Source organism: Carcharodon carcharias, chromosome 11 (genome assembly GCF_017639515.1).
Source record: "Carcharodon carcharias isolate sCarCar2 chromosome 11, sCarCar2.pri, whole genome shotgun sequence".
NCBI classification, from domain to species: Eukaryota; Metazoa; Chordata; class Chondrichthyes; order Lamniformes; family Lamnidae; genus Carcharodon; species Carcharodon carcharias.
Window position 1 is genome coordinate 122,070,941 of NC_054477.1, and position 13,155 is coordinate 122,084,095.

At 42.0% G+C, this 13,155-nt stretch overlaps 1 protein-coding gene across 3 annotated transcripts in view; it reads left to right on the forward strand.

The window, feature by feature from the left end:
- The first annotated feature begins 5,644 nt into the window (after positions 1 to 5,644).
- si:ch1073-15f19.2 (T-cell surface protein tactile) overlaps positions 5,645 to 13,155 on the forward strand; it is a 110,717-nt gene continuing 103,206 nt past the window's right edge. For all 3 annotated transcript variants that reach the window (XM_041198577.1, XM_041198578.1, XM_041198579.1), the window contains exon 1: positions 5,645 to 5,786. In XM_041198577.1, coding sequence (XP_041054511.1) covers positions 5,711 to 5,786 — 76 coding nt within the window. In that variant the 5' untranslated portion in view covers positions 5,645 to 5,710. The remainder of the gene's footprint in view (positions 5,787 to 13,155) is intronic.

Genomic DNA, 13,155 nt, shown 5'->3' on the forward strand with positions numbered 1-13,155 from the left:
TTATATTATAATATTCCTTCACCCACAACTGTGCTTTTACAGATATATACAAGTTCGTAAGGATAAATCAAGTTACATGAGCTATTTTATACTCTCATGTTCACAGTAAGTACACAGTCCATGTAAACCAATAGGTGACTGTAGTCAGGCACACCACATTCTGAAACCAAGTGACAGATACCACCCTAAACAGATGCTTTGGATCTCCCATCACCTCTCCCCAGACACTTGTCACACTATGAGCCGATTGGTCTCACTGAACTCCGTCTTTCACACAAGGATCTCTGCTCTCGAAGAACTCACTTAGGAATCTTCTACCAAATGATGTTTTCTCTTGCAAACCTTTCACAACGGTCTACCCCCAGGGTTTTGAACTCTCCAATGTCCCTTCCCACTGGATTGCCACGTGCATTCAAACCTTGCCTTCCACGCACTCTCTCTCAAATACTCAACTATGCCAACAGAACACCACTGCTTCACATGCCTCCTTGGATCTTCTGGCTTCTCACAAGCCTATTTTGCTTTAAGCTTGTGTTAAGCTTTCTTCCCTTAAACTTGGAGACTTCCTCTGCTCCTCCCTCTTACCTTCACTTAACAGGATCTTTTCCAGATTCCTGTTATTTTCCTTTGACTAGACTGTCCTCTTAGGGCCTTCCCTGTTCCACTCCCTGGTTTAGGGACATTCTTCTTTAGTTTTTGCAACCTGCTTCCTGCAGTTCCCTCTCCTGTATCCTGCTTCTCCTAGCAGCTGGCTTCAACTCCAGTTTGGAACTTACCAACTGTCCCTCTTCTGTGCCTATTCTGCTGGCAACTCCTTTCTGAAACTGAAACCACTTTTATGTTTCTCTCTGTGTCCCTGTTTGGGCCTCCTATTGCTAGGTAACAGCAGTTTTTTTCTCCCTGTATTATTTGTTTTAATTCCCTTTCAAGGGCCATGAGACCTCGTTAGAATGCAGGCATCTTTTAAAGTGAAACTAAAACTCAAGTCCCCCCTTTTCTTAACACACCAACACAGACACACAAATCAAACTTCAAGCTAAAACTCATTTCTAATGCCCACAAATACACATATAACTTACTTAAACTATCTCTAGTTCCTAACGTAATCAACATAATCTCAGTTTGGCAGCTGCAAGAGAAATGCCCTGAACAAAGGACATATATTGCCTTCATTTATCTCATCAAGTCATTCGATCATGTGAGCAGCTATTTAGCTGCTGAAGAAAATTACCTGCCCATATGAGCTGCTCAATATAATCTCATCTTTCCATGGCAATAGGATGAGTAAGGTCAGCTACGACAGGGCAACATCAGAACTATTTGAAATCTGCAAACAGAGTCAAACAGGTTTCTGTTCTGGTGCCAACACTCTTCTTCTGTTCACCGTGGTCAGATTCCTTCAGTTCTACACAGAGTGCCCACTTACAGAACTAGCAGCAAGCCTTGCTTATCTGAGATCCAAAAGTGCACCATCAGAGAGTTGCTGTACGCTGATTATGCCTCACTAGCAGTCCATACTGAGGAACGCATTCAACAGCAAATGGACGGACTATCCCACACCTGTGAAGAGTTTGGATTGATCATCAGTATCAGGAAGATAAAAGTCATGGTCCAGGATGTTGCCAATACCACCATCAATCAGCAATGACAATGTAACACTGGAGGTTGTTGATAGATTCACATATATAGGCTCCACAATCACCAGCAATCTGTTAGTAGATGCTGAAAGCAACATGTGCACTGCAAAAGCTGTAGATTTATGTCCAAGCTGAGTAAGACAGTTTGGGACAATAACAACCTGACTGAGAACATCAAACTCCAAACAAGCCTGTGTCCTCAGTGCATTCATTTTTAATGGTAAGACCTAGACAACATACACAAGGTAAGAAAAGGCTGAACAGTTTCCACCTTCACTGCCTCAGATATATCCTCAGCATCTCTTGGCAGGTTACTAACTCAGAGATCAGAGGTCCCTGGGGTGAAGGGCTGGCATATCCTATGAAGAAAAGTTGAACAGGTTGGGCCTATACCCATTGGAGTTTAGAGGAATGAGAACCTTACTGAAATATATAAGATCCTGAGGGAACTTGCAAGGGTGGATACTGGGAGGATGTTTTCTCTCGTGGGGGAGACTAAAGCTAGGGGACACAATTTAAGAATAAGAGGCCTCCCTTTTAAGATGGAGTTGATGTTAAATTTTTAACCTCAGAGGGCTATGAGTCTATGGAATTCTCTTCCCCAGAAAGCAGCGAAGGCTGGGTCATTGAATCTATTCAAGGCTGAGTTAAACAGATTTTTGATCAACGAGGGTGTCAAGGGTTTTGCGGGGCAGATAGGAAAGTGGAGTTGAGACCATGATCAGATCAGCCATGATTTTATCAAATGGTGGAACAGGCTCGAAGGTCCGAGTAGCCTATCCCTGCTCCTATGTTTCTGTAGAATCGTAGAAAGTTTATGGCACAGGAAGAGGCCACTTGACCCATCGTGTCTCCTGTGGCCGAAAAATGAGCCACCTAGCCTAATCCCACTTTCCTGCATTTGGTCTGTGGCTCTGCAGGTTACAGCACTTGAGGTGCATATCCAGACATCTTTTAAATGAGTTGAGGGTTTCTGCCTCTACAATCCTTTCAGGCAGTGCATTCCAGACCCCCACAACCCTCTAAGTCAAAAAACATTTCCTCATCTCCCCTCTAATCCTTCTACCAATCACTTTAAATCTCTGCCCCCTAGTCACTGACCTCTCTGCTAAAGTGAATAGGCCCTTTCCATCCACTCTATCCAGGCTCCTCACAATTTTGTGAATCTCATTCAAATCTCCCCTCAGCCTCCTCTGTTCCAAGGAGAACAATGCCAGCCTATTCAATCTTGCCTCATAGCTGCAATTTTCCAGTCCTGGCTACATCCTCATAAATCTCCTCTGTACCCTCTCTAATACAATTAGATCTTTTCTGTAATGAGGTGACCAGAGCTGCACATAGCACTCAAGTTGTGGCCTGACTAATGTTTTATACAGTTCCAGCATAACCTCCTTGCTTTTATATTTTATACCTCGGCTAGTAAATGAACAGATTCCATATGCCTTCTTAACCGCCTTATTCACCTGTCCTGCTAACTTCAGGGACCTGTGGACATTCACTCCCTCATTTCCTCTACATCTCTCAGCATCGTTCCACTGCTTGTATAATCCTTTGTTTGACCTCCCCAAATGTATCACCTCACACTTCTCTGGGTTGAATTCCATTTGCCACTTTTCTGTCCATGTGTCCTGAAGCATTCTAATTCCATCTTAGGAAATTCATTAATAAGCCAACATGCTGGTTCAGCCACTTTTATCAGATGGGTGATGGCCATGTAGCCGAATACCTTCTGTGCAGTGAACTGGCCTCCGCTACAACAACACCTGCAAATGAGATGAGATATGAAGATGGTGGACGTTGACACAAACAACTGGAAGGGCCATGACCTCTGGAGACTGACCATTTGGAGAGCATTGGAGTGGGAAAGGTGAAACAGAAAGCTCAGCTTGCTGAAAAGAGAACCCAGAGAAAACAGAGGCCAACGAATCCTGCATCTTCTCAGCCCACTGACTTCATCTGCAGCAAATGCACCAGAGACTGCCATGCCAAAATGAGGCTCCTGACCCACACCAGGCAATGTTTAACAGAGTTGACCACCAAGGCACAAATCATATTCTCAAAAGATGGAAGGCTGCCAAAGAGGCGGGAGGGCACAACCTCAAGATGTGAACAAGGTGCCCTTGGAATGTGAAGATTTTGACCTGCAGTCCGTGGAGCCCAAGGATTAAAACTGCTTAGAAGAGCCAATGTTTAGAGCTGCCAGGGAACTCAAAGTTTGGATCTTGGTAAAGATAATCTCCAACTTCAGCACCACTTTCCAAGGCATTGGCAACTGATATTAGCATATGAACACGTGCGGGCCATTCACTGTGTCACTGTTATCTCAAAGACTGATTCATCAAGCATGTTAAGAAGCAATTACATTTTTAGTCAGCAAACAACATAAAAGGAATAGGCTCTCATTAGTCACAATGCACAGAAGTGAAGTTTTACCCAGAAAATACTGAATGTAAGTTCCCGATTAGTCTCCATAAAACTGTATAGTAACAGAACAGGTGAACTGTTATAATTCAGACTGTCAGTGCAGGTAATTCAGAATGTGAAAAATATTGTAAATTTGAAAACAAACACTATTGAAATATTTGTCCAAATTTCTTTGGACAAGCAAGGTTTCATCCATGAGTCAAAGCAGATTAATAGCTTTACCACAGCCAAGTATTGCAGATGCTGGAAACCTGAATTAAACACAGAAAATACTGGAAATCCTCAGCAGGTCTGATAGCATGAAGAGAGAACCAGAGTGAACGTTTCAGGTTAATGACGCTTCTTCAGAACTATTAGCTTTATCAAATTCTGCGCGATTGCATGTAAAATTAATATCAAAGGACTGTTTAAGGTCCCATATACTAAACTGGAGATTACATGGTGGGGAGGGAGCTCTGCTTGGGATTCTGTACAGCCATCAACAAAACTTTGTATTTGAATTAATAGAAAGCAAACAGGTGAATCTAGTAGAAGAAGGAGAATTGCGCCGGCTCCACATTATTCACAACAACCCCCCTAAATTTCCGCACTGCTGATCCAAGCGGTCTTCCATCCAGATATTTACATTGGATGCTATAGGCAGCTCTTCCAATTATTGTTAAACAGGCTCAGGACCAAGTTTCTAGTTGGCCACAGTCCTCTCAGTTGCGCTGGAAATGGTCTGGGAACCTCAGTCCTCTGCACTTTTGAACTCCTGACAATAGGAGACAATTGAAAAGCTAAGTGGCACATTTATTAGGGTGACGTCTGTTATGAGGGAATATAAATCTGAAGGAATACTTAAAAAGTTGCACCAATTTTCATTAGAAGAGATTGAGGGGAAATTTGATTGATTTATTTAAAATTACAAATAAATAGGACAGAATCTTTAAAAACATGCTATTTACAGTGGTTGAATGAGTGGACATAGATATAAGGTTAACTGACAAAGATCAAATGAAATCTTTTACACAAATGGTTGTAAGGGTGTACAATGTACTACCAAAGTTAAAGGCAAAGCAGTGACCATGTCAGCATTTAAGAATAGGTTAGAGAGATGTGTGAAGGAAATGGGGTTATGGGGACACAGTGTGAGCAGTTGGACTGCAGCATATGTGGAGGGTCAATAACACTGATTGGTTAGGCTGAACCGCCTGTTTCCCTCATCTAATTTCTATGCAATCTCCTTTGGGCATTTTATATATTAAAGAAGCTACTTAAATGAAAATATTTATTGAACAATCAGATAATCTGTCTTTTGTGAGGTAGGCTGAGGGGAGAATTTGCCTGGGATACCCAAACAATTGGCTGCTGTGTTACTTGACTTTGAATATTGCTAACATTTTCCAGAGGAACTACAAAAAGTAAATTATTCTGTTTGATCAAACATGCTTGCATGGCTGGTCTCTTACCTATCTATGTTACTGTTGAATGCTGCAGGTGTAGCTGCTGCTAAGTCTGCTGTTGAACGGATGTGGTGCATGATGAAATGAAGCAAAGTTAAAGCTAACGTTAGTGCTGTGGCTCATTAACTAGCTGTTGAGCACAGCTTCCTGTACTGTAGTGATACTGTGGAACCACAATTGCGGAATAAACCGTGATGATCTGACATGAAAACTATGGCTACACAAGCAAAACATGGCCATCCTCCACTTTGTCTCTTTGTAGTGATAAATCTTGTTCAGGGTAAGTGTTCCCATTTTCCTTTGAACTCTTTTTTCATGTAATGAAAGAAATGCAGACATTTGTGTGTACTAATGGTTTCTTCTCTGAGGGAGTTGAAGTTACATTCATCATTCTCTAAATGTGTGTTGTACGATGTTAGGTCCATCAGTGATTAGAAAACATATCTGTGACACTAACGTTCTGTATTTTGTGTGCTATGATGTTGCTCTGATTTTCCTGGTAGGAAGTTATTGGTCATGCCTTTTTGATGTAAAAATCTTACTGATGGCACAAGGAGAGAAGACAGAGCAAGACAGGAAGAAGGACGTTTCCTTCTGGCTCTGTGATGATCAACCAGATCATGAACAAACTTGACAAATGAGGACAGTTCAAGCTCTGAGCAGTTTCAAAGAACAATAACATAACCAAGAATAAGTGAATACATAACGTATGTTTGTAATTATAAAAGCAGCATTCAGCTATCCCAGTATGAAGAGTGTAAACCAGGTGTAAGGTAAAATCAGTATGAAACTGACATTAAATGATACGGTTAATTTGATATAATTGTGATCACGCCCAGGGACAAACTAAATTTTCCTAAGGAAAATGTCTAATGATATTAATTTCATCATGCTCTATCTCAAACACACATACATTTAATGGGATGACAAGCATGAGTGTATATAATACAACATAAAGTTCTGTAACCGAGCATGCATTGATTGGAATCAATGTTGAATCATTGCAAGGAGTTTTAGTGCAAATAGGAACAGAGCAAATTGTCTGCATTTGTAACAAAATGCCAGTTACCATTTTGCAACAGCGGAGTAATTTATGTTGTTAGCTCTTTAGTGTGGTCTGGTCAAGTAGAGCGTGGTTATGTTGTTCCAATGGGCTACAAGAGCGGATCAGAGGCTGGGAATTCACCTCCTGACTTCCCAGCTGTCTACAAAGCACAAGTCAGGACTGTGATGGAATACTGTCCACTCGCTTGGATGAATGCAGCTTTGACAACACTCAAGTAGCTCAATACCATCCACAACAAAGCAATCCAGCTGATCGGCACCCACCCATCATCTTAAACATTCATCCCCTGCATTGCAAGTGCACAGTGGCAGCACTGTGTATCTTCCACACAATGTACTGCAGCAACTTGCCAAGGCTCCTTTGACAGCACCTTCTAAACCTGCAGACTCAACCACCTAGAAGAACAAAGGCTGCAGACACATGGAAAGATCACCACCAACAAGTTCCCTTCCAAGTCACAGACCATCCTGAACTGGAACTACATCGCCATTCTTTCACTGTCACTGTTCTTAACAACATCATGGTGTACCCACACCACATGCATGGACTGCAGTGGTTCAGGAAGGCAGCTCACCACCACCTTCTCAAGGAGGAGTGTAAACCAGGTGTAAGGTAAAAATCAGTATGAAAGTGACATTAAATGATACAGTTAATTTGATATACTACTGATCATGCCCAAGGACCAAACTAAATTTCCTAAGGAAAATGTCTAATGATATTAAATTCAACATGGGCAATAAATGCTGGCCTTGCCAGTGATACCCACTTCCCATGAACAAATTTTTAAAAATCAGTTTTTTTTTTACTCCTGCCAGGAGTTCTGTTGTCATGGCATTCCACATTTTGTGCCATCCACACACATTCACTGCAGCTCATTTGCAACCATTCTGTGACATCCGCCATCCAACACTACTCTCTACTTTGCCCTCCAAAGGAGACTCTGTAGCTTTTCAGCTTTGATCAAATGGCCTCAATACAGACATTTTCTTTTCTGGATGCCACTTTTTAAGAGTTCTTTTTGCTCTTGCTATTTCAAGCACCTCTTCATTTTCTCCTGTATACGGAATTTTAAAAATACGTCTTAGCGTCGACATTTCAAAGGCCTCTACTTTCTTCCACTGATCTTTACTTATTGTCCATGTTTCTGAGGTATACAGGAAAGTGGATAGAATGTAGCATCTTATAGGAGTCTCTACCTTGTTACAAACGTAAGTTTTCTTGTTGTTAGCATATCTTTTGTCTTCACATTAGTACTTCTAACTATTTCTATACTTCTAACTTTGCTGAAAAAAGAGACAATTTTTGTCAAAGTTTTCATCTTGCTTGAAAGAACATATCTATACTGTGTGAGAAGAGAATGCTGATTGGTTGGCAAGTGGACTCCGGTTGGACAAAATATTGACCTGTGGAATGAACCTGCGAATGGCTGCCACTTATTTTGTTTAGGGCCCTGTTCTTTGCAGACAGAAAGAATATGTACACACATTGCACCTGTTTCAGCTAAACAAAATAAGTGGCAGTCATTTGCTGGTACATTCTCCAGGGTACTGTCCTGATCAATCAAAGTCAAGCTGCCTGGTTTAAATTTCAAACAATGCTTGGCAGTTAACTGTTAGTCACTATTAGCTGGTGCATTCTCCATGGCAATGTCTCTACCAATTAGAGTCCACTTGACAAACAATCAGCACTCTCTTCTCATAAATACGTTGTTTCCCCTGACATTGGTGTTTTCTTGTGAATTGTCCTGATGAGTGCAAGACAAAAAGCTTCAACAAAAATATATCTCTTTTTTTCAGCAATACTCAAGTCCTGTGCTACCAAATGGCTATCTTCCAACTTTGGTACCACACCTACCATCTTCTATTATCATCTATCCTATATATACATATTTATCAACTTGTTCTAGTGTGACACGATCTACTTCAATCTTTACTCTAGTTCAGGTTTGTCCAACCCACGGCCATGAAGCCCCTCCATGTAGCTCCCGGAACGATTGTTGAAAATGCCAATAGGACGGCTGAGTGAGTTTGAAGATTTCTTCAGGGGCCTGTTCCTCCAGTCACAGCCTGTTTTTCTCCCACATTTGCTGCTGATCGCCTCACTATTGAGTCTATCAGCATCAAACATGGGAGAGAAACAGACTGTGTTTGGAAGAGCAGCGAACACCAGCAACTGCGACTATTTGAAGATAGAGAAAGAGAGACTCTGGAGTGCACGTTCATCATGCTTTCCCGTGCCTGCCAGTGTTCTGATCTGGCTGCTTTCCCCTGGCTCTCCCACCGTTCCCCTGGCTCTTGGCCCTCCCCTCAGTGGGCACCCATGTCCGGGCACTGCTAGGCCTTAGGCCTCACTCAAGCTCCCATCGCGCCCCAGCCCCAAGCCAATTTCGTGACTGATGGTGAGTAAGTGAGTGTGAGGGTGGATGAGCAGGTGAGTGTGAGTGTGGGTGTGAGTGAGAGACGGTGAGTGCATGTGTGCACGTGCGTGTGTAAGAGAGGGTGATTGTGTGCATGTGCGCATGTGTGTGAGAGACAGGGTGAGTGTGCACGTGTATCTGAGAGAGAGGGTGAGCATGTGTGTGTGTGAGAGAGGGGGAGGTGAGAGGGAGGGGTGAGTGTGTGTCTGGCTCACTCCCACTCTCAGGGTTCTCATTCACTTTCACCCACTGCAGGGGTGAGGGTGAGTGAGTAAGTAGTACCCTGAGGGTGGAAGTGAGCTAGACACACACACACTCTCATTCTTTCACACTCAAAGTGTTACCTTTATTTATTACTCATTTTTTAATTGTCAAGTTATTGTTGTGAGGTTTTTTTGCTCAATAAGTTGCTCCTTATCATACATCAGATTTTTTTTTTAAATTCATGTTTAACGTTGTACCAAACCTTATCTTTCCAAAATTTGCTCATCAGTCCCCGAAGTGTGAGAGAAATTGAAATGTGGCCCCCACCAACAAGAAAAGGTTGGACAAGCCTGCTCTAGTTTCTTCTAGTGATTTCTTTCTAATTACCATTATTTTTTGTCTTCTTGGCGTTCATACACAATCCATATTCTAAATTTCTAGACTTTAGTTGACCCACAATACTTTTTTAGGGCCTCTTACAATTCTGCAAGTGGCGCTGTGTTGTCAGTATAACGCAACTTTGTTATGTTTTTGCCTCCAATTTTTATCCCTGGAAGTACATCTAATTCTCTGAATATTTGATCTGTGTACAGATTGAATAATTTTGGTGACAGTACACAGCCTTGTAGTACTCCTCTCTTCGCTTATAACATGCCTGATTGTCTCTCTTCTAGCCTGAGGCTCGCTATTTGGTCCCCATAACTTCACATCTTTACTGTCAATGCCAAACTTCAGCAACATGTCTATTAGCTTTTGGTGGTAAATGCAATCAAGTGCTTTCTCATAGTCTATGAAGTATATATAAATATCTTTTTTACTTCCAGATATTTATCGAAGATTGTTTTAGGTTAAATATTTGTTCTCCTGTTCCTACTCCATGTCTAAATCCAGACTGTGTTATACCAATTTCCACTTCATATGTATTATTATTTCTTTCTATTATGATTTTCAAGATCGCTTTAATGAAAATGATTCATTGAGCTTATAGTTCTAAAATGATTGCTCTCTATCGCTTTAAGTTTTGTAGGTAACAATGAATAATGAATGCTTCAAGTCACTTGTAATGCATCCTTTGTATATATTTGATCACAAATTTCTGTAATCACTTTTAGATGTGTTTTCTGTACTTATCGATTTCAAAGCATTCTTCACCACTGAGATCATAATGCATGTTCCTTCATTTACCTCTATATTTTGAGGACTCCCTCGATTTGGATCATCATAAAATTCATTTATATGTCCTGTCCATTTTTTTTGCGACTACATCCCTTTCAAACAATATTTTCCCATCTTTGTCTTATATGTCTGTTGTTTTCCCTTTCTTTTTAACTGTCCAAAATTTCACCTTCTGGTGCAGAACTCCTATTTTGTGATTTCTTTTCAGCTCCTGTACTTCATGGCACATCTCATTATAGCACTTCTCTTTAGTCTGTATTCTTTATTTTCTTTTCAATTTCATCATACTCTTTTCTTTCCTTTTTCTCTCATCATGCTAATATCTCATCTGTTATCCACTCTTTGTCTCTTTGGCTTTTATATTTTTGGTTATATTTCCTTTGCAACATGTTGCATATTCTTTTTCATGTTTTTCCATTTGCTTTCGATTTCTAGTTTGGAGACCTCTGTTTGTTCTGTTTTTTCAATCCTGAATCATTGATGGTTGTTTTTACTTTGAGAGTGAATGCCTCTCTGATGTTCTCATCCTTCGACATGTCAAGGTCTAAGTGGTCACACATCTTTTTCTTTCTTGGAGTTTTCAGTTTCATCTTAATTTTTGCCACAAGGAGGAAAAGGATCTGAGTTTATGTCCACACTGGGTTATGTATTAATGTTCTTTATACTAATTCTAAAGCATTGATCCACCATCACATAACATATTTGATTTCTATACACATTGCCCGGGCATCTCCAAGTCTACAGCTTTCTTTTTGGTTGCTTAAAAACAGATGTTTGCCACCATCGATTTTTTAATGAAATTGTTTCAGTCTGTCTCTTCTTTCATTTCTCAATCCAAGGCCATATTGACTGACAAGTGTTCCTGAAGTTCCTTCACCAGCTTTAGCATTTAAATTGCCCATTACAATTGCCATATCAGTTGATTTGCTTTGATCATAACACTAAGGGTGTCACCATAAAATGCATCTATTTGATGCTCACTGTGATCTTGTGTCAAGACATAAACTTGTATGACAACCAGGTCCAAAGGCTTTTCTTCGATCTTAATCATGATCACTTTTTCTGTTTGGCCAGTAACTTTGAACTTATCTTTTGTATCTTTTGAATGTTGGGATTCCTACTTCATTCCTGTGTTTCCTACTTCCTGAGAAGTAAAGCTCACGACTTGTCTTAAATTAAAGCAAAATACTGAGGTTGCTGGAAATCTGACATAAAAACAGAAAATGCTGGAAAAACTCAGCAGGTCTGGCAACATCTGTGGAGAGTGAAACACAGTTAATGTTTTGAATCTAATATGACCTTCAGAACTGGAGAAAGGTAGAAATGTGATGGATTTTATGCTGATAAAAATGGGGGAGAGGACAGGTGGAGCAAAATAGATGGTGAGGGATAGGTTGGAGGGCAGGAGAGATTAAGTGACAAAGATGTCATGGACACAAGACAAAGGGAGTGATCTTGACAGTATTAAAGACTAAATGCGGAATTGTCCCAGATTTGCACTAATATTTGCAGTAGCAGGTGTGAAAAGGGACATTTTAACTGCTGGCCGCAATGGTGGTTTTTGCATCGTATTGCTTTCAGGCGCGTCCCATCTCGTTAATAATGCATTCATGGGAAACACACCAGATCATTGCTAGGCGGGCTCAGATTTGCCCACCATGCCGTGACTTAAGTTCTTCATTGCCCCAGGTGCTTTTTTAAAGCGCACCAGAGGGCAGCGTACTTCATGTCTGCAGACCAGGACTGCTCCAGGCCACAGGTGGCCCCAAAAACCAGGGAGACAGCAGCCTCCAAATTATGATGCCTCTCTGGGGCATCTGCTGGACGCAGTGGAAGGCTACTGTGATTTCCTCTACCTATACTCTGGCTTCAGGGATCACCAATCGGCCTGGGTGGTGATGGTAGCAGTGCACAGGGGAGGTCAGCCATCTTGTGCAGGAAGAGGATGAATATTCTCATCTGTTTCACCAGGGTAAGGCAACTGGCTCATCAGTTTCAACTCACACTCTCCCATACCCATCACACATCCACAGGGATCTCACAGCTCAAGGGACAACACCATTAACTCTCACACCCACCCTCACATCTCCAAAAGGCTCATATCCTCTGGAGCTCACATCCTCATCAAGTCCATGGCTCCGTTCACCACACAAACATTCCATGCAGTGCCATGTGTCCTGCTCACACTCTCCATCTGGCTCACAACAGCAGGGAGAGGCCCCATCTGGGGGTGGAGTGGCTCACATTAGACCTCTCACTCACTTTGAGTCAGCTATCATGCTGACTGGTGAGAATGTGGACTGCGCCTCTGCAGCGATGGTGAGGTCGGTGGCAAACACCCTTGTGAGGACCCTGCACCACATTATCTCTTTCTCAATGTAACTGTGAGTGCTCTCTCTCCTGCTTTTGACTCTGCAGCCATACACTAATTATCTCTACTTTGGTTCACAGGGAGCTCTGCCAAGCGACCAACACCATCAGCCGGCCAGTCCCTCAGCTTCATGCAGGCCCTCACCTCCAGCCAAGAGGACACATCCTCCATTGAAGAGCTGGAAATAACCAGTCTGGAAGACCCATCACAGTGCTTACTCACACCCTTCACCAGTGCAGAGACACACACCTCAGTGCGACTCAAATCTAGAGCAGGCTTGGGTTCACAATCTGGTGGTCAACACATGGACACGTGTCCACAACAGGAGGAAGCAGGTCAGCTGAGCTCCCTGGCACTTGGAGCACTGTTGGGGAAGAGGCACTTGTGAGGTCCAAGTCAGATGATGAGCCTCTGGA